Here is a 19,639-nt window from a genome sequence, read left to right as displayed (position 1 = left end):
TTCCTTTTCAATTACCTGTAATCCATAAATATATGTGTAATGTGCCATTTCTTTTCTTTTTTTTTCCTGTCATGCAGCATGAAGGGTTGAGTATGGCCGATCCATATAACGAAGCTGCTGTCGAATGGCATCAGTGAATGGAAGATGACGAGCCATACGAGCTGACAGAAAATGAGTTACTAAAGCATGACTTGAATACACCCGTCATCAACTGTTTTATATATGGAATTGGCCCTACAGCACCATAGCAAGAGTAGAAGCAGTCCAAGTGTAGCCTTGATTCTTATTGTTCTAGGAACGAATATACTCATTGGAAAATATATGAAAAAGTGACCCTAAGGCGCCATTTTTGTAACATTACGTTTACTACAAAGCATGTTGGAAAGTCGAATTGGAAAAAAATGTTTATCTTGGCGCTATAAATTAAAAACGAATGGTTTTCTTCTAGTAAAACCGCTGATCAAGGCTTTCTTTGAACTTAATAGACTTTGTGTCGACAAATGTGGTAAAGTTAAAAATGAAAATAATGCCTTACGTTACGCCACGGTGTTTCTCGACGTTAAAAAGGTCCCATTGAATGAAAGCGTAGATGCTGTAGAACAGCAATGCAAGACCTGTCAAGCAGAGCCCAAGTCAAAGCAGCTGCACGATTATATAGGCACAAGGACAGGTATTCGCATTATTTATTTTTAAAGATATCATAAATGAAGTTAAAAGCTCTTAAATGTACACACCATGCTCAACAACTTCTATTGACTTTATTATGGCAGCTACCAGACAGTATCAATTTACAAAGAATGTGTTGGAAAAGGTCAATTAGCAGGGGACAAGCAAAATTAGACACGACATAAAGAATTGCTACAAGCTCCTATATTTTATCTTCTTGACCTCTTTCAGTAACCTTGCTTTGAATATCACATTGGTTAAATTAAATTTTAGTATTGATTTTAGTATATCCTTAATTCGCCTTTTTGTACAGTGAAAATGATGTAAACTTACACCATAGCTAATTACTCTGAATTTTTTTAAAGTAAGAAAACATAAAGATCAAAGCAATGCGCTAGCTTACCCAACAAATCCATAATAAGGCGTCTTAACCATTGAGAATAGCCGCATCTGCATGGCCTTCAGAGTTGCCTAAATATATATTCATTTTAGCATGGCCAATTTCAATATGCTATTCAGCTTTTTTTTTATTGTGTAAGCGATGTATGTGTATTGATAAACTTGATTCTGATTCTTCGAATTAATTAGAGAATTTACTTTCGGAAAATATTTCAGGGGAAATTGTTGATCTAGATGACCTTCTCCTTTTGTTTCCTTTTTTTTTAACCTTACTACTGTCTTTAGCTTTTGCCATGAATGGTTTTTTTGGGCTAAAGGAAGAGCGATGGGCACTTTCTTCAGCTAAAGTTTCATTATCCATTCCTTCTTGCTCCTGCTGCTGCAATAGAAGTCTCATCAGTTTTTTTTAGAAGAAAAACCGCTCGCCTTAGAGAAATATAAAGAAGTAAAGTGCATATTTAGTAATAAACTGAAAGTATAAAACTAAAAGATATTAATATATAAAGCTCATTTGAAAGGCTTTATCTCAGAAGATAAGCTTCGCCTCGTTCAAAAGATTGAGCGATACCTCTAGCGCAAAGGTCAGTTTGAGGCAAACCAGCTGGTAGGGTGTAGTGCTTCATGATGCATACGTATCCAATCGGTATTTTTCGTCAGCAGCAATCAATGATACGCCATATGCTGGCTTCAACGTTATCCCAGGATAATGGCTAGATAGAACAGCATTTTTTTCTTTACTTAATAAACTAAACGTGGTTTTTTCTTCACAAAAAGAAACATGAAGATTCATTAGTCATCCTGTCGACATGGTGGCCATTTAGAAACTGAGTTATGTAAGCTGTGTTGTAAACCTTCAAGTTTAGAAAGGCACATTTCAAGCATTACTTAATATGGAAAGTGGAGGTTTACAGGACAATCATAGACATGCGACATCACTTGCAACACGTGACATTAATTTTCTCTGCCAAGCGATATTAATTTCACAGGTCTGCAAAGTTGATTCATATTTACTTCACTTTTTGGAAATAAATAGATTACGTCTTTAAAAGAGTGTAAATTATTGCTTTTATTTCTTAATTTCAAATAAAGCAAGTGATAACTAAAAGAAGAAATATATAAAGTAAGAAGCCAAATGAACCAACAAGATGACTTATATGCATAAAAATAGAGTAAATATGGGCCAAACTTTATCTGAACCAAACACGAACAAGACGTCAAGTAAAGATGCTAATGAAAAATACTTTTATGGTTGCTCCCACATGCAAGGATGGAGATTGAGTAATGCTTGCGGAGAGAAAAGGAATTGAATTCATTACTCAAACAGTTATAAATTAGCCATGGAAGATGCTCATACCACTCTTTTAAAGTTGGGAGATACTAATTGTAGTTTTTTTGGCGTCTATGATGGACATGGAGGTAAATAAGGGTACATATTGACAGAAACATACTAATGTTTTTTATATGTATAAAGGTTCATCCATTGCGCAGTACACGGGTCAAACATTGTATAAAAAGTTACTTGAGAGCAAACATTTTGCTAAAAAGGAGTATAAGGAAGCTTTTAGAGACGCATTCATGTCCGTAGATAAAGCCTTATTAGAAGGTAAAGAATAAAAAAAAAAGGAAAAAGAAAAAGCGCAACACGATTCACATAAATAGATAACAATTATGCACTGGATCCTTCTGGCTGTACTGCTGTAGCTGCATTAATAACGGATGACAATAATATTATTGTGGTAATGATGATGCAGATAATGATGACATAGTAGTGCTAAGTGTCATCTTAGGCAAATGCAGGTGATTCAAGAGCTATCATTAGTTCGGGAGGCAAGGCCAAACCATTATCATTTGATCATAAGCCTACAAACGAAGTCGAGATGGAAAGGATCATTAAGGCAGGCGGATTTGTTGAATTTGGACGCGTGAATGGTAAGCAAAATATGAAATAAAAGGGGGAGAAACGGCAAAGTTATTAAGGAATGAGAATATAGGTAATTTGGCATTATCAAGAGCCATAGGTGACTTTGAATTTAAGCAAAGTGAAGAACTTGCAGCTGAGGAGCAAGTGGTGACATGTAAGTGAACGGTTGTGAAAAATGAAAAGAACTCATGACTTGTGATATTTTAGGTAACCCTGACTTGACTGAGCACAAAATCACAAAAGAGGATGATTTTATAGTGTTAGCCTGTGATGGTAAAAGAAGCATAAAATAGAAATATACAGTATATATAACATATGTAAACAGGCATTTGGGATTGTATGTCGAATCAAGAAGTAGTCGATTTTGTCCAAAAAGGAATCAGTCTAGGAAAGAAGCTCGAAGAAATATGTGAAGACCTAATGGATCACTGTATTGCAGATGAGGAAACGACAAATGGACTTGGGTATGATAACATGTCTGTGATTATCGTGGGCATCCTGAATGGCAAAACTCAAGAGGAATGGTACCAATCGATTGGAAACAAGTCTCAAGTGCCCATCACGCCTGACTCTCCCTGTCCATCTGCAGCTAGTTCTCCTAAAGTAACAAACAATGGCTTGTGAACCTATTTCATCTAAACTTTTCTATTGTTGAACTTGTGCTTCATCTGAGTTTTAACTGTCGCTATGATGATAACATCATCCAGCCAAGCTTATTTTTAAGCGTGGTTGTGTAATGGTACGACAAAGAATAATAAAAACAAAAAAAAAAGAAAAAGATATTCTATTTTGTTCCTTTTCTACATTTTCTGTGGCCCCTTTTTTTATTTTTATTTTTCTTGAAGATAATAGATAAAAATGACTAAAGCTGATCATTACTGGGGACCAGTGACTAGCTCAGTAGATTGGTATTAATGTTATGCTGATACCATAATAATGATATCATTCTGATGATAACATCAAACTAAAATAGGTGCGAAGAAAATTATCTGTATTCTGCTTACATTGCAGAATTCTGGAATACAATTTCAGTAAGATAAGTTTATTGAATTGATTATTTGTTTACATATTTAGAGTTTTGCCATGGTCATCTTTGGCTGCCTAGGTGCATGTTTACACTGGCAATCGTTGGGATGGAAGCTAAGTGCTGGTTACCTATTTATTGTCATTGTTGGCATAGGAAGGTAAAACCTTGTTTCTATCCGTAATATGCTTTTACTAAAATAATAAAAAGCATCTTATTTCATGGCACATTACAATTCCAATACCAAATGTGGGACGAGGTACATACATTGTCATGACTGACACGGAGTTGTTAGTTTAACTTAAAGCAAGGTGCCAATGATTTGGACTGCATGCTATTTATTTTGGTTATTATTAGAAGAGCATGGATATAAACATGCGTTTTACGCAACGATGATGATTGTTTATTGTTTACTGGCTACCATCTTGACTAGTCAATCCAAAGGCAGCTTACAGTTTTACTTGTTCCAAGCATCGTAAGCCTTTAGATCAGATGCTTCTACTTTTTTCTTTATAATGACTCCTCCTTTTTTTTTATAGATTCGGTCTAATTATGTGGAGTTGTTTTTGGTTTGTCTGGCAAATGTATCGACGCGTAGAAAGAAAGGAAATCAAGTCTATTTTTCATCAAGGTGTTTATTATCTTATAGGAGCCATCTCTGTTTGGTTATTCGATAAAAATCTTTGTTTTGTTTATAAATGGATTCCTAACCCTCAATTCCATGCTTGGTGGCACATTTTGGTAAGTAATAGATACAAATTTACAGAAAGACTAAAACTTGTTGTAGATGTGCATCAGTCTACATTATTTTTTTGTGGGCGCAGGACATGAAATGGTCAAAACAAAGGCAGAAATCAGATACTTAAGAAATATCATTCCATATATTAAAGTTAATCATCAAAAAGACGAATGAAACAATTAAGGTTGGACAAAGAACCAACATGATGGATATTGCTAACCAAATAAAGTTTATTCTAATTTTTTCTTTTCAATAACCATAGCAACTCCTTTCAAATTCCGAAATTCAGGTTAAACTTTGTTTAAACAATCATTGTATCAAACGGGGCCAGAACCTAAAAATTTGCTGTGTGTTATGACATCAATCGAAAAATAAAGAAGAGAGGCAATCGAGATATTTCCCAATCAAGTCTTTTATGTATTTTGTGTCCCCTCCCCCTAGTTTTTCCTTTCCCCCCAAAGAATGCTTTTTTTTTGTATTGCATGAAACATTATTATTTTTATTTTTTCGCGCGTTTATGACATAATTTGCTGATCATAGAAGGGAAAAAAAAAGTTTAAAATAGATTATAAATATACCTTTTCCTTTCTTTTTTCTTATTTATTTATTATTGTTATTTCCACTCTTTTTTCTTTTTCTTTTTCCTCTTAATTTATTATTTATTGCTATGGAAACCTATTTTGGTTATATAAAGACGCCGCAAGATGCTCTAATTATATTCGAAGCATGTAGAAAATCAAAACTACAAAGAGTTCAACGTAGATTATCATCAAAAGAAAGAGTTCAAATTAGATCTGGTTCAGTATTTGCATGGGACGAGAGAGAGGCTGGTATGCGCCGTTGGACAGATGGCAAAACATGGTCACCTAGTCGGGTACTAGGCAGTTTTTTAACTTATCGTGAGTTGGATACTAAAAGAAGACCCCGTCGACTTTCATTAACTATCAACAAATCTTCAATTGCCTGTTCTTATAAACCAGATGGCCTCATCAAACAAAGCTTTTCCATTTGTACTGCCGCCAACCAAAAGCTACACCTTATCTCTTATTATTCAAAGTCTGATGTATTAGCCGGTCGTTTAAAGCAACCTTCAACCGATCCTTTATTAGCTTCGATTAAAGTACAAAAGGGACTTTATCCAGAACTGAATCCACTTGATACCAGTGGTGGACATTCAGCTACAATTCACAACATGCGCCTCTCATTGTCAACGCCTTCCTTATCCCGCCATTTGTCAATCGACGTCGATTTGGCTAATTCTCCTCCTTCGCTTTCTTCCTCACCTAGCACATGTGACGACGAACTGATGACAGATTTATCTTCACCTCCTCCCCCTCATCACCATCATTATACTCCTAGTTTTATAAAGTCAATGTTACCCTTACCTCCCGCTCAAGACATCGCTTGGGGCAAGATACCTTCTTCTGAAGATCAACGTCAACTGAACGCATTACAAGCATTATTAAGACTATAAATTTCTTCACCCGTTATACCTTTTAATACTACTACTACTACTATTATTATTTCTATGGCATCTCCTTCTTTTTCATGCTTTCTTTTTTTTATATTATCTACTGGGTCTCCTTAAGCTATCTCTCTCTCTTTCATAAAACTGTCTACGTTCTATCAAGTCCCCCCCCTTTTTTTCCCCTTTCCTCTCGTTTCTATCTTTATTTATTACGCCTACAAATCTTTCTTATTTTTCACATTACCAAAAATAAAAACTTTACGTATACAAAAAGAGTTACCAAGAAGGAATGTTAAACATCAAACATTCTTTAAACTTCTATTGTAATTTTTCCCCTTTTTCTGCTCTTTCTGTCTTTGTGTCTCCTTTTAATAGTCTCACAAATCAATCTAGTATGCATGTTATTTTCATAATAATGCATGATCTTGTTTTTTTTTATCTTGCCTTTTTAGTTGCAAATGATAAAATTTTACTTTACAAAAAGAACCTTTATTCTAAAAAAGGATAAACACAGAAGAATATGGATTCTTGGTGCAAAATTAAACTTGACGTTCTCTCTCCTTTATTATTCAACACTTTACAGTTGGCTATCGTGCGCTTGGGCCACAGATTAAGCTTCAACAGGTTTTTGCCATAGACCATAAGGTTGACTAGGATCGGTTTGCCATAAACGTATGGTTCCATCCTCTACATTCCGATATGAGTTATTATAATTACTATTATTATTATTATTATTATTATTTTTACCTGAACCAGTTGCGTAAATTTGACCATCAGGACTATAACTGACAGTGTGAATAGGACCGTGATGGCCTTTATAGACATCTACATTATGCATTTAATCGTTTTGTCTTCTCATATTTTTACTTGTTAAAATACCTTTGACTTCGGCTGTATTAAAATCATAAATTCTTACCCATAAATCTTCATCACTTCCAGCCACAAATTTCTGATGATCGGGATGAAGTGAAACAGATGATGTCTTTTCTTTGGTCTCGATCGTTTTTACATCTTCTAATGGACTAGTTTAAACAAATTTAGAAAACATTATGCATCAAAAAAAAGTCAAAATAGTTTTTACCTATCCGGTTTCCAAAAGTTAGCCGTCTTGCCTGCCGCCCAGCACACATATTGCCCATCCATCGAGAGGGTCATCGTTGACACAGGCTTCGTCTGAATCATGCCTCGTTCTCTCATCGTTCGTAAGTCCCAAATACGCACTGTAGCATCATCACCTGCACTCAGAACAGCATGGTTAGCCTCGTCCCAGACAACAGCCTTGATCGTGCCTTCATGGCCTGGTACTTCCAATGGGTGTGCCTCAGGTCGATAGAGATCAAAGATACGCAAAAGGCCTTCTTGTCCACCTGTGACGATTTTGGTATTGTCTTCACTAAACTCGGCTGTTCGCACAATATGTTGGTGACTGAATGAGTGGACTTCTTTACCCGTCTGTGTGTTCCAGATCTTGGCAGTGAAGTCAGCAGAGCCCGTCACTGCCTTGGTCGCATCTTTAGATAATCGTGCACTCCAAACAGCTCCTTTGTGTCCTTCAAATGTACCAATCCAGTCACCAGTGATACCATCGCGTAGCATGGGATTGCCATCTGCATGTACACTTAGATTAATGTTGTCTAGTAATAAATATTTCTGTACCTTTGCATGCAGATATTAAATAGTATCTTCCATCGCGTGCCATGGGTGAAAAGTGGAGATCGACTACAGGTCGCGTGTGTCCTGAACAGGTTAAGGGAATCACTCGGCTGGTATTCATTATGTTTTTATGTAGGGAAAAAAAAAGTAGTGGTAACAACAATAACAGCTAAAAATGTTTACAACTCCGGATGTTGTATGTGCGTGTGGGCACTGCATGTCTCGTGGCCCACGTCCAGGGAGGACATCAGTAATACTGTTTGCTTTCATTCTTTATAAATGTTGATCATGATCTTTTGTACCTCTTTCTCCCTTGATTCGATTATCATGTTCTCCTACTTCCAATCACTGATGTTTATTATTAATAGAAGCTTCCTCAAGTAGATATAAAGTCTATATATATAGACTTTAATAGCTGCTGATGGCATACATATACAATCATGCAAGATTAATGCTACCGTGCTGTTGATTACACTGAGTAAAGGGATCCAATGCAGCCTTTTGTTTATAAAGAGTATGATTGGTCCGCTGTCTGCGTGCAACCATACTCCAGCCTTTTTTTTGGTCTTTTTTTCTTTGCATGTCAGAGCATTTAGCTGAAGAGTTGAAAGAAAAGATCAATCAGCTTTTAAATGATGAATTATTAAGTGACGTATCACCTTCACTCTCTGAAAAAGAAATCGATTCGCTTATTGCAGTTGAAAAGGGACAAGCCTTCAGAATACGAGTTGAACGTGAGCCTTTACGACCGATCAGTAAGATCACAATGAGCAAAAGAAAAAGGAAAAGGGGGCTAACTTGGGTCAGATCTTATTGTTGGACAATCCTATAGTGTCAAAGATATCAAAAAGCTTATTCAAGTGACAGTAGAAAGGATGGAAAAGGAAGAAAAGACTGGCAGGAAGAGAAGAATTAGTTGGTAATTATTATTGATACTATTATTATGGATCTCTTATATGGTTAGGAAATTCATTTGGAGAACATACTGCTTGGTATTTGATGGTACAAAGTTATTAGATGATAATGCTATTGTCAGTCAACTAGGAATCAAGCAGCACAGTGTATTAAAATTTACGCGATTACCTCATCAAAAAGGAAAGCACAGTAAAGCTTGGAAATGGTATTAGCCAAAGAGAAAAGATGAGCCTTAGTGTTATAAAAGCGAACGGATTGCTGTTGCTTTATGTATAGTGTATATACATATATATAACACTTAGAGAAAGATAACTTCTTGCAATAGTCTGAATAATATAGATTCATGAAGCCTTTACGCGAGTCATTTCATTTATAATAAAGTACAAGACTGTCGACACTTTAGAACTGTTTATGGTTGGCTTTTCTTCTCTTTCTTTAGATCCAGAAGCTGAGTTTTACTTTGTCTCTTACAAATGCCAATTTTACTCTTTACTCCACAGCTGTCACTGCAAATATGCTATTGAAGCTTCTGTTTTCTTATTTGCTCTGGAATTTAACGTCTATTATTGCTTGATAAAAAAAAAAACAAGGCTTAGTCAGCAGAATGATTCAAGAGATGCAAGTATACAACCTTTCAAGAAAGTTCCGTCTACTGTAAGCCGTAGCTGACGTATCTGGAAAAATTACTAAGCGCGGAGTTTAATTGGTAAGAAGTTATCGAGCAGTTACTCGAATCTTCTGCAAAAAAGTCTATATAAACTCTGCCTCTTTTGACAGGATCAAGAAAGCATCATCTTTTTTTTTATATATCTTTAACAATGTACTTTTATATCCAACCAGCAGCTACTTTTGATTATCCATCCTTGTCTTTGGACGACTATGCTCAACTTCATCGTCTCCTTCGTCAAGAAAGACAAGCTGCCATGTACCATGCACAGCAGCAACGCCGTATTCAAAGGGCTTTATACAACCTTGAAGTCATGACTGAACTCTATCGTCGTCGTCAAGAAGAAGAGCGCGCTATCCGTGCTTACTATGAGCAAAAAGAGCGCCAACGTCAAGAATTGATTCGTCAACAGCAATTGATTCAACAACAGCAGCAGCAACAACGATATCTTGCTGCCTTGGAAGAGCACTACATGAATTATTATTATCCTCAAAAGCATCAAGAGCCCTTTGTCCATCATTCGGCATTCTATCAAGAGTCAGAACCTGAAGAGGAGGAAGATGAAGATGATAACGAAGACGTCCGTACTCAGCAATTGGCTGCCTTGGTTAAATTGATCTTTGGTGCTCAAGATGAAACGACAAGGCATGAAAGACCTACTCATGATGTACCTCTATGCAAAGAGCCTCAATTTGGTGAAGCTAAGCATGATGAAGTTAAACATGAAGAACCTGAAACTGCTATGGAAGAAGCAGAACCTCATGGTGACATGGCACTGGACGACACGGAAATTAAATATACCAATCACAGTTCCGATAACACTAATGATCCCATGGAAGAAGACTTGGATGACGAAATGACTTCTGCTGATGAAGATGTTCCTTCCCTGATAGAACCTACTGAAAACATCAAGGGCCTCGTGAGCGAGATCCTCGACGCTTCAGAAGAAAATCATTCAGACTTTTCGGTGTTTCCTGAAGAAGATCCCGTGAAACTTGCCAAGTATGAAGCTCTGAGTCGGATAGAACAAGAATTGAAAGACATACAACAAAAGCATGAAAAGCATATACTGGGCAATACACTTGATTTCCCCATGTCAAGCGATGGTCGACCTTTATCACCTGATGCTCTCACTGCAACTACTGCTAATAACCGAGAATTCCTTGGGTATGAAGACGAAATAATGAAGGTACTGCTAAAGCTTGATACAATTGAATCTGATGGGGATGAAGATATTCGAAATGAGCGTAAAAACTTGGTGAAGCAAGCAGAAGGTCTGTTGGGGACATTAGATGAATATAAACAAAGAGAATGGGAACGAGTGAGTAGCGCTAGTGAAGATGAAGATGCACTATAACAACATTATCCTTTTATTCTTTGTAAATAATATAGAATATACATATAAAATAAATAAATGATTGTACACTTTTTCCTGTAACTAGAAGACTACTGAATAAACAATAGCGTCTTGTTCATCCTAAACAACATGCCTTTTTTTTTTGTTACATTTTTTGATTACAAGTGATTCGTCACTCCAGTTTTCCAGAGCGTATTTGAGATAAAAGATGCCCCTTTCGGGCTCATCTACGGCTTGTTCATCTACTATTATAGATGAAGTACAAATTTCTTTTATTGTAATATATGCTGTTTGTTTGGTATTTCCATTCGGTTTTCTGTGGAATCCGATCCCAAGGTACTCTATGAATACAAACAAAATCATCAACATACAAGTTCACATTCAAACACTCCTACAGGGTTCTCAATAAATACTATGATTACCTTGAACACTGTGTACGGTGTTCATTACAAAATTCCTCAAGACATATTCGATCATTCCTTTGATACGAAACTAGCTGTATACCAAAGGTATCGCCTTTAATGTTAATTATTACACTCATTGCTCCATCATCTTTGATTGTTAAGATCGAGGCTCGTGTTATGGTAAAATTCTTGATATTTTGTATTGCCGTATTCCGTAATCAAGAGTTCATTACAAGGTAAAAAGAAGAAAAAGAAAAGCACTAATCTTTCTCTGATTTATTTAATTCTCTAACAATGACCACATCAAAAAACAGCTTGAGCAACAATCAAATTCATTAGTGTATTAGTTATTGATATATCTATTTATTCATTATACTAAGAGTCTAGAGAGGACTTAAGAAACTGGTGGCAGATGCTTTCATTGGCGTATACATATAATATGTCAAGCTTATCAAAAGGATACAAGTAGACGATATACATTTATTTTTACAAAAAAAAAAACAACCTTATCACAAAAACAGGTATTCTTTCTGACCCACTCACATTACCTCGTGTAATTGCGTTCCACCCGTCGTAAACCTGTATGTTGAGATATAGGTCACTTTCTTTTGCAATGCAAGTAGGGTTAATACCTACAATTAAGCATTTAGTATCACCATTACCGTAAATAACACAACCTCCTTTCATTTTACTGAGCGCTAAAAGGCTTCTTTTCATTTATATGAAAAGAAAAAGACATCTCCATAAAATTAACATCATGAATAAACAGCTTAATATAAAGAATTTATCAAAGCCTGTTCAACTGTAGCATCATGTCAAAGGGAAAATATTGTTATATATTTATATAGAATATATTGTGGTGCTAACATAACCGGCACTCTCGCTATCAAGTCGAGTCTATCAAATGCTACTTAGCCGGGTAGCAGCCTATCGGTATTTTCTGCCCACTTGGGATTGACGGTAAAACTGATGAACAAAGACAGCTTCCCAAAATGGCGAACGATGGCCATGGGATCATAGTGCAATTGGGCCATAAAGCGAAGGCCGCCATGGCAGCTGCTTGGGAGAATAAATCAACCTCCCAAATTAGCAGCGTTGACTTGGCCGCCTTCAACAATAGTGTCAGCTATACCACTAGAGACTATCCTGGTTCTGACAAATCCAGTCAAACTTGTATTTTATAATACATATTTGTAGCATGTTCTTATTGACTGTGGTAACAATAAATTTGAAAGTCAATCTGTCAAAAAGAGATTTCTCTTTTTAATACTTTTTATAGTCACATGGGCAAGTCTTCTAAAGACAAGAGAGACGTTGTAAGTGAGGACACTTTTATGCATACATGATTCATTTATACTTTAAAGTACTATCGTCTCGCAAAAGAAGAAGGTTGGAGAGCAAGAAGCGCTTTCAAGTTATTACAACTTGATGAAGAATTCAACTTTTTGCAAGGTTTTTTTTTTACACAAAGGCCTCTTGATCTACAAAGGAATCTCATATTTAATGTAGGAGTTAAGAGAGCTGTTGATCTATGCGCAGCGCCTGGTAGTTGGTCACAGGTTTTGTCAAAGCGATTAAAGTAAAAATCAGCAACAGCAGCTAAAATGTCAATCTAATTCTATCGATAGTGAAAATCACGAAAAGACACCAAATGAACCAGAACCAAAGATTGTAGCTGTCGATCTGCAAGCAATGGTAATATTAAACATGGACTCTATGAACTGATCTAATATTATAACCTAAAGGCGCCCTTAGAAGGGGTCATTCAGCTACAGGGAGATATCACTAAAAAGACAACAGCAGAAAAGATTATTTCATACTTCGATGGTGAAATGGCAGATATTGTTATTTGCGACGGTGCACCTGATGGTAACTTAGATGGGCCATAGAAATACTTTATATAATAACCAATATGTCATAGTTACTGGTCTTCATGATATGGATGAATACATACAGGCACAGCTATTGCTAGCAGCATTGAATATTACAACACATGTTCTTCGTCCTGGAGGAACATTTGTTGCTAAAATATTCCGTGGAAAGGATATCACATTGCTCTACAGTCAGCTCAAGATATTTTTCCCAACAGTTACTTGTAGTAAACCTAGAAGTTCTCGTAATTCAAGTATCGAAGCTTTCATTGTTTGTCAAAATTATCAGCCTCCTAAAGATTATGTGCCAACAATGGCTAATCCCCTATTAGATATGCAATATGGTAAATCAATTCTCTGCATATTATAAATGCTTTATGTGGCTAATTTATGAATAGACGATATGAATAACTTGGTCGGTCCAAATAGAACCATTGTTCCTTTTATCGCCTGTGGTGATTTAAAGTAAGTTGTAATAGAGTAAAGAACAAAGGAGACTTATACATGTTGTTAGTGGTTATGATGCTGATAGAACATATCCCTTGGCTGCTTCATATAAATCGCTTGATCCATTACAGCCTCCTATTACTGCACCTTATAAAACAGCAATGCAATTGAAAAGAAGCAACTTTTACAACAAATAAAATATCTTTATTTATGTTAAACTTGCTGAATACCATTTGACTGTTGCTGCTGGAGTTGTTGTTGTTGTTGTTGTTGCTGTTGTTGTTGCTGTTGCTGCAATAATATCTGCCTTGATTCATACTGTTTTGGGTATCTTTGTTTTAATTCAAGTTGTTCATTTCTTTGTTCTTCTGTTAATGTCGGATCATCAAGCAAATACACAATGGCATTTTCTGGCATTTGCTCTTCTTGCTGCTGCTGCTGCTGTGCTGCTATTTTAGCTTGACTAGCATGAAACATACGAGCATATATTGAATCTATTCTATTCTTTAGAAAACATAAGTCCTCTTGAGCGCGCCATTTTTCATATTCAACTTCACGACGCTCCAAATCTATTAACTTTTCTTTCTCTCTAAATTGACGTAGTCGCGCTGAAAAGAGAGACACTTTGCTATGTAATAAGTCAGCTTTCAGCTGTTGATTGTCCTCTTCTTCTTTTTCCTTCATTTCAGCATCACTATCTTGTCGCTCGTGTATGGTTGAAGATGCTACTTCTGGCTTCACATTGGAAGCAAGAAAGGCGACTACTGACATGATTGGGTTGTCTATTTTATCTTTTGCATCGAAATCTAGTAATCCTCGGTGCTTAATATCAGGATCAATACGAGGATCTGCTGTAGGTAGCTTCAGATAACGCAGTACACAGGCTTCTCGCGTTTTGCTGGACACATGTTCTGCAATCTTATTCCAGTCCGTCGGAAACATTTCGAGGCCTTCGAGTAACAATAGATCTTCTTGTTCTGTCCATGTATCTTCCAGTGGCTCCTCTTCGTGCTTCATCTCTTTATCGTAATCTTCTTTCTTTGTGCCCTCAGGTAATTTACTTGCTTCAAAGCATTCAGAGCATACAAACATGGATTCATGTCGATATCCTTCATATATATTTTGTGATTTCTTACAGCATTCACACGTTTTTATAGTTTTCTTTTGTGCATGATGATTCTTGGCTGTGTTAAATATGTCTTCACGCAAGTCTAGATTTAATGAAATCTCCTGTTTTATAGAACTGGCCTCTTCTGTCTTTATGTGTTCCGGTTCTGCTGTCTTTATTTCCTTTTCTGGTTCTGCTGTCTTTACGGCTTCTTCAGGCGCGTTTTTATCTGTTGTCATATTAGTTTCTATAGTTGCATCTGCCGTTGCCTCGTCAGTAGATTGCTGATTTTCAGACGACAAGGCAGGCTGCAAGTCTTTTGGTATCTCTGCTATAATCTTGATTTGGCCCGAAAAGGGAGGTCCAATGGCTGTTGGTTTAGCTGTCGGATCCATCTATAAAAAGACTTTTTATTAGCTTTTACTTATATATAATGCTTTCTGTCTTAATTACCTGATAATTAATAAGACCCCATTGTTCAAGAAATCCGTGAATGCGGATGATTGCACAAACATCGCCCGTCATATTTCTTCTACAAGCTGTTACTGTTAAATACTCTAAGGGATTAAGACGGTATGTGTTGACCATGAAATCACGGTATTCTTTATAAATGCTGGGTGTTTTCGATTTATTTTTATTGTTAAAGAATTCAGGTAGTCCGCGAATTTCATTAATGTGAATAGTAGACAAGTCGAACCAAGCAGCATAAGAAGGAATGATAACCTCATATTGCTGAACAGGTATAAATGGACGCGTAGTATTGCCTTTATCTAATCTAGGTTTCTTTGATGCAGACATTGGTTGTGAGTTGAAAATGTAAATGAGTGATCATATTTTCCTGGCTGAGGCTGACATTAATTAAAACCACCCAACAAAAGCAGTCATGATTTATTACATCATTCGGTGTCGGTGTCGGATAATTTTGGTGTAAAAAATTAAAAAGTTACATTATGACATTTTTTAAGTGTAGCATCGCATATAAGAATATTTGAAAGCAATCAAAGCTAAGTAATGTTAATCATTAATATGTACATTCGTAGTCTTTGTTTTTGTAACATTTTTTTTATTGAGATGTCACTAATTAAGAGTGAATGCATCTGACATTTCTTAGTGCTTCAACAAAAAAAAGCTGTATGCTGATGAAAAGCAGTCCTGGTCAAAATGTACACTGAATTTTAAAACAACTAGAAACAGAGACTTTTGTGCTTTTTATAGACAACTTTTTATTTCTATTAGTAAATTGTCTTTGATAATTATAGGATAATACATACTTAAAGTTTGATAATTAATGAATATTTTTTTTTATCAGTTAACAGCAGTAAAACTGATGGAGAGAAAAGGGATGGAAAAGCTCATATTTTCATTAAGTAGTCTTTTGCTACTGTCATTTGGAAGCACCAAAATTTACTCGTACTACGTTTTTCTAATTTTTTGCATTTCCAAACCAACACCAAAATTATCCGCACTCTTCGGAAACCGAATTATGCGTGGTTGCTATCCCATTCCTTTGCAAGAGGTGCTTCTTTGTACGTGTAATATTTATTGATATGATTAATTCAAACCATATGAAGGATGATAGTGGAGCACTAAAAATTGAGCAATATAAACACGCACAAACACACAGCTGGTCAACCTAATCAACAAAGCCGTTGACAAATCAAAACGATTTCGAATACTCGTTGAGAATCTATCAAGGAGTGTGATTGCAAGTTTCCAATACTAAGTTATCGTTCCTTCTCTTCAAGAATGTGATCAAGTATTCAAAGATGGAACAAGGCTCAAACAGGTTTAATAAGCTATTCATACTATCATGTGTCATATCCATTCTCCCAACAAATACGATGAACATGTATTTTAAACAACAAGTGCTTGTTTAAGCATGATACCAACAGTTGAAGTATCGTAAGCGGGGAATAAAATGCTGCCTGGTCAACAAGCCACAGCCCCCTGTTCAGACAGAAGGGACGGGCGAGAACTTGGCCATAGACACACACAAAAAAAGAAAGAGGGCAATTTTGATGGGAAACACCACGCACACGCGAAAATGCTATGGACACACCAGAGCAGAAGGCTATATTATGTTGTATAAAATACCATTGTCTTGCACGCCGTTTTTATACAGGACGGTTCATATAATGATGGCAAACTTGACCAAATTAACTTTCTGTACTTCTTTTCAGTCTGTCAGGTATCAACGTTGCACGTCGTCTGTCTAAATAACAACATAATTGATCCAAAGGTCTCGGATGACCCGGATCAAAATGGCAGGCACAGCTTATTGCCTGCTATCTCAAAGTATACAGACACAGACCTATTATACATATCTGCAAATAATTGAATACAATTAAAGAATCAAACCAACAATTAGGTGGAGGAGCAGGGTCATAATTACTAAGGGCTCTTTCAAAAGCTGTAATTTTCATCGTATCTACAAACTTCACGTTACTTTAGCATTCACTTTAAAAGAAAGTATTTTGCATGTATACCTTTGCACAACTTTTGCTTATGCAAGTTAAGTCACTCCTTCATTTCTCGCTTAACTCTCATGCGAATATAAGCTCAAATCAGTCAATTATAAAGAGGGATATTCATAGCGTTTTCGCGTGTGTATAAGAAAAAACAGGGCTTTGCTATTTATATCATTCTTCGATCATAGAGGGTTTCTTAGGGCTCTTCTCTTAGACGGCACTTGGATTTGTGCCTGATCAATTGCTGATCTGAGATCTGAATTCTAGGCACAAGCAAATTGGTCCTCTACATGTCCTAATGCAGCTTCACTGTCAACATTAGATCATAAATGTTTTAATGCAGACTATAAAGTTCATTCATCATCTGTAAATCAGCATTTATTCCTTATGATGCAATTCATCGTCAGATTTGAAGTAAACCTTGTCTACATGAGTGAACCTGTCAAGTTTATAACAAACAGAGTTATTGCATAAATTTTTCACGTCCAACTAGAACTGGGCATGATGCTTCATATAAGTATAATGCATTTTGCAGTCAATCTTCAAGTTATTCATATGATCGATTTTGATTGGCCACGTAATAATCCTGCTCGCATATAAAATGCTGCTTTTTGTAATGATAAGCTTTTTCTTTCTACGTATTTATAATAAAGAGGTTATGTAGAGGCTTGTTGGTGTACATCTGTAATTATTCTTTACTATCATTTGTCTATATCACTGGCGCTACTCTTTTAGATTTGGTTATGCGCCAAGCATCTCCCCTGCAAATAGTAAAACCCAAAAAAAAATATGTATAGTCACACTAATTTTTTTTTGCGTATATGTAGTGTTTCCCATTTTGACACCTGTTCGACCCTGGATATAAAGAAAATGTTACAGAATGTTCGTATAAATGCTGGTAATGTCAATAAGTTGTATATATGTACACTTCAACATAACTAATAAGACAAAAGCAAAACACATTAGTCGTCGCTCACTTCACATGAGCCGTACATTATTTGAACAAAACCAGATCGAATCAATAGCAAACCAATTTAAACTATCACCCAACGTTTTAACCCAAGCATTAACACATAAATCATTCAAACATGGCAACGCTCCCAACAATGAACGTCTTCAATATTTAGGTCGTCGTTCTCTTGAATACTTTGCTGTTGATTTGAATAAATCTCAAAATGCTCAACAATTGAATCAAATCATTGAAAAGGCAAATGAGTCTCAACATTTGGTAGCAAGATTTGATGCTCTAGGATTAGAATCTGCTGTTAGATGTCAATTACCAGGAAATAATGTCTCTCCCGCAGTGAAGAGTAAAGTGATGCAAGCCTTGGTTGGTGCAGTATATCATGAACAAGGATTGAATGCTGCAAGAGAATTTGTAAAGAAGACTATTTTTGTTTAATAAAGAATATAATAAAAACAACAACTTTTATTGAATAATTTAACGATAAGGATGTTCGGCTTGCAAGTTTCTATGTATAAAAAAGTGTGAGTTTCTCTTAACCTACTTTATCTATATTCATTACCTGGCAAGTTCAACTTCCCATTTATCACCATTTGCCAAGAGCTTTTCTTTGTTGTAAAGGAGCTCTTCGTGGGTTTCGGTAATATATTCATAGTTGGGTGTTTCAACAATAGCATCAACTATACACATTTCATATTAATCCTCTGTCTACGCTACACCCTCTCTTTTTGAAACTTACCAGGACAAGCTTCTTGACAGAAACCGCAGTAACTGTAAAGATGATCATCAATTACCATATATCTCTGAGTGAACCATAAACACTTACATGCACTTGGTCATATCAATATCATATCTTGTAGTACGACGAGAACCATCTTCTCTAGGCTCAGCTTCAATGGTGATAGCTTGAGCAGGACAGATAGCTTCGCATAATTTACAAGCAATACAACGTTCTTCACCTATTAAAAAAGATTAGATATGAATAAAAATAATAAGAATAGAATTTTACCTGATTGGTAGCGACGGAGAGCATGCTCACCACGGAAACGGGTGGAGAGAGGACCCTTTTCGAATGGATAGAAAATGGTGTAAGGTGGGCGGAAGAAGTTTTCGAGGACAACCCACATGCCACGCATCAGTTCTGTCAACAATAAGTGCTGTGCAGCAACATCGAGAACACCTGGAGGCTTTCCAGAAATTTGGTGGCTGTTATCATTGACAGGAGAAGCATGTTGAGCAATGCGAGAAGAGCTGAACTGTGCAATTTGACTTCCAACAGGTGCTGCAGCAAAACGAGGAGCTACGGTGTGTGTCAATGAAGAAGGGAGAAAAGGCCTGTCAATTTGACTTACCAGTCAAAAAGGGTCGAGCAGTAGTCAATGATCTATTAAACAATCTAAGGTGATTCATTGGAATTAAGAGTGGGGAGGATTTAATTAAAAGAGAGAGAAAAAAAAATAGAAACCCAAAATGTGTCTATGTATCAGACCGCTGTCCCCCTTCTTCAAAATGATTCCCTTTTTCACACTCGGCAGGCCCGCTCACCACACCTAAGCTTACGTCACGAA

General features: G+C 36.2%; 11 protein-coding genes across 11 annotated transcripts; 8 read left to right on the top strand and 3 right to left on the bottom strand.

The window, feature by feature from the left end:
• The first annotated feature begins 2,070 nt into the window (after nucleotides 1–2,070).
• On the top strand, nucleotides 2,071–3,739 carry RHIMIDRAFT_217139 (PP2C-domain-containing protein). Its single transcript, XM_023607321.1, has 9 exons — nucleotides 2,071–2,185; nucleotides 2,234–2,343; nucleotides 2,401–2,481; nucleotides 2,537–2,668; nucleotides 2,725–2,801; nucleotides 2,853–2,994; nucleotides 3,057–3,140; nucleotides 3,194–3,259; nucleotides 3,312–3,739. The coding sequence occupies exons 2-9, from the start codon at nucleotides 2,241–2,243 to the stop codon at nucleotides 3,608–3,610; spliced, it is 984 nt and encodes a 327-aa protein (XP_023464804.1). The 5' UTR covers nucleotides 2,071–2,185; nucleotides 2,234–2,240; the 3' UTR covers nucleotides 3,611–3,739.
• A 38-nt stretch (nucleotides 3,740–3,777) lies between these two features.
• On the top strand, nucleotides 3,778–5,357 carry RHIMIDRAFT_258839 (alkaline phytoceramidase family protein). The gene is made up of 7 exons (XM_023611370.1): nucleotides 3,778–3,894; nucleotides 3,960–4,017; nucleotides 4,061–4,170; nucleotides 4,221–4,269; nucleotides 4,322–4,485; nucleotides 4,550–4,751; nucleotides 4,798–5,357. The coding sequence occupies exons 1-7, from the start codon at nucleotides 3,845–3,847 to the stop codon at nucleotides 4,921–4,923; spliced, it is 759 nt and encodes a 252-aa protein (XP_023464803.1). The 5' UTR covers nucleotides 3,778–3,844; the 3' UTR covers nucleotides 4,924–5,357.
• Nucleotides 5,358–5,361: 4 nt separating this feature from the next.
• Nucleotides 5,362–6,504, top strand: RHIMIDRAFT_258836 (uncharacterized protein). Its single transcript, XM_023611369.1, has one exon. It carries the CDS (start codon nucleotides 5,417–5,419, stop codon nucleotides 6,221–6,223), a length of 807 nt encoding a protein of 268 aa, XP_023464802.1. The 5' UTR covers nucleotides 5,362–5,416; the 3' UTR covers nucleotides 6,224–6,504.
• Nucleotides 6,505–6,708: 204 nt separating this feature from the next.
• RHIMIDRAFT_308905 (serine-threonine kinase receptor-associated protein) lies at nucleotides 6,709–8,198 on the bottom strand. The gene is made up of 5 exons (XM_023614584.1): nucleotides 7,874–8,198; nucleotides 7,299–7,824; nucleotides 7,097–7,239; nucleotides 6,965–7,042; nucleotides 6,709–6,904 (listed from the first exon to the last, which is right to left on the bottom strand). Exons 1-5 carry the CDS (start codon nucleotides 7,989–7,991, stop codon nucleotides 6,828–6,830), a joined length of 942 nt encoding a protein of 313 aa, XP_023464801.1. The 5' UTR covers nucleotides 7,992–8,198; the 3' UTR covers nucleotides 6,709–6,827.
• A 252-nt stretch (nucleotides 8,199–8,450) lies between these two features.
• Nucleotides 8,451–8,997, top strand: RHIMIDRAFT_239239 (uncharacterized protein; the record flags this gene model as incomplete). Its single annotated transcript, XM_023609134.1, has 3 exons — nucleotides 8,451–8,625; nucleotides 8,678–8,789; nucleotides 8,835–8,997. 3 exons carry the CDS (start codon nucleotides 8,451–8,453, stop codon nucleotides 8,995–8,997), a joined length of 450 nt encoding a protein of 149 aa, XP_023464800.1.
• Nucleotides 8,998–9,542: 545 nt separating this feature from the next.
• Nucleotides 9,543–11,225, top strand: RHIMIDRAFT_258830 (uncharacterized protein). The gene has a single exon (XM_023611368.1). The coding sequence runs from the start codon at nucleotides 9,604–9,606 to the stop codon at nucleotides 10,807–10,809; it is 1,206 nt and encodes a 401-aa protein (XP_023464799.1). The 5' UTR covers nucleotides 9,543–9,603; the 3' UTR covers nucleotides 10,810–11,225.
• Nucleotides 11,226–12,396: 1,171 nt separating this feature from the next.
• Nucleotides 12,397–13,736, top strand: RHIMIDRAFT_29553 (FtsJ-domain-containing protein). The gene is made up of 8 exons (XM_023614194.1): nucleotides 12,397–12,529; nucleotides 12,578–12,665; nucleotides 12,723–12,792; nucleotides 12,842–12,908; nucleotides 12,959–13,082; nucleotides 13,135–13,428; nucleotides 13,483–13,549; nucleotides 13,599–13,736. Exons 1-8 carry the CDS (start codon nucleotides 12,497–12,499, stop codon nucleotides 13,726–13,728), a joined length of 873 nt encoding a protein of 290 aa, XP_023464798.1. The 5' UTR covers nucleotides 12,397–12,496; the 3' UTR covers nucleotides 13,729–13,736.
• An 8-nt stretch (nucleotides 13,737–13,744) lies between these two features.
• RHIMIDRAFT_293257 (SWIRM-domain-containing protein) lies at nucleotides 13,745–15,453 on the bottom strand (the record flags this gene model as incomplete). The annotated part of the gene is made up of 2 exons (XM_023613968.1): nucleotides 15,093–15,453; nucleotides 13,745–15,034 (listed from the first exon to the last, which is right to left on the bottom strand). Exons 1-2 carry the CDS (start codon nucleotides 15,435–15,437, stop codon nucleotides 13,745–13,747), a joined length of 1,635 nt encoding a protein of 544 aa, XP_023464797.1. The 5' UTR covers nucleotides 15,438–15,453.
• A 432-nt stretch (nucleotides 15,454–15,885) lies between these two features.
• On the top strand, nucleotides 15,886–16,267 carry RHIMIDRAFT_29550 (uncharacterized protein). Its single transcript, XM_023614190.1, has one exon. The coding sequence runs from the start codon at nucleotides 15,928–15,930 to the stop codon at nucleotides 16,183–16,185; it is 258 nt and encodes an 85-aa protein (XP_023464796.1). The 5' UTR covers nucleotides 15,886–15,927; the 3' UTR covers nucleotides 16,186–16,267.
• A 1,822-nt stretch (nucleotides 16,268–18,089) lies between these two features.
• Nucleotides 18,090–18,509, top strand: RHIMIDRAFT_239235 (ribonuclease III; the record flags this gene model as incomplete). Its single annotated transcript, XM_023609133.1, has 1 exon — nucleotides 18,090–18,509. The coding sequence occupies one exon, from the start codon at nucleotides 18,090–18,092 to the stop codon at nucleotides 18,507–18,509; it is 420 nt and encodes a 139-aa protein (XP_023464795.1).
• A 39-nt stretch (nucleotides 18,510–18,548) lies between these two features.
• On the bottom strand, nucleotides 18,549–19,481 carry RHIMIDRAFT_239234 (NADH dehydrogenase iron-sulfur protein 8; the record flags this gene model as incomplete). Its single annotated transcript, XM_023609132.1, has 6 exons — nucleotides 18,549–18,579; nucleotides 18,634–18,751; nucleotides 18,811–18,842; nucleotides 18,898–19,030; nucleotides 19,081–19,371; nucleotides 19,424–19,481. The coding sequence occupies 6 exons, from the start codon at nucleotides 19,479–19,481 to the stop codon at nucleotides 18,549–18,551; spliced, it is 663 nt and encodes a 220-aa protein (XP_023464794.1).
• Between the last annotated feature and the right edge of the window lie 158 nt (nucleotides 19,482–19,639).

This window comes from Rhizopus microsporus (genome assembly GCF_002708625.1).
Source record: "Rhizopus microsporus ATCC 52813 unplaced genomic scaffold scaffold_12, whole genome shotgun sequence".
NCBI lineage: Eukaryota > Fungi > Mucoromycota > Mucoromycetes > Mucorales > Rhizopodaceae > Rhizopus > Rhizopus microsporus.
The sequence above is the reverse complement of the archived record's forward strand: the minus strand, read 5'-3'. Positions and strand labels throughout refer to the sequence as shown.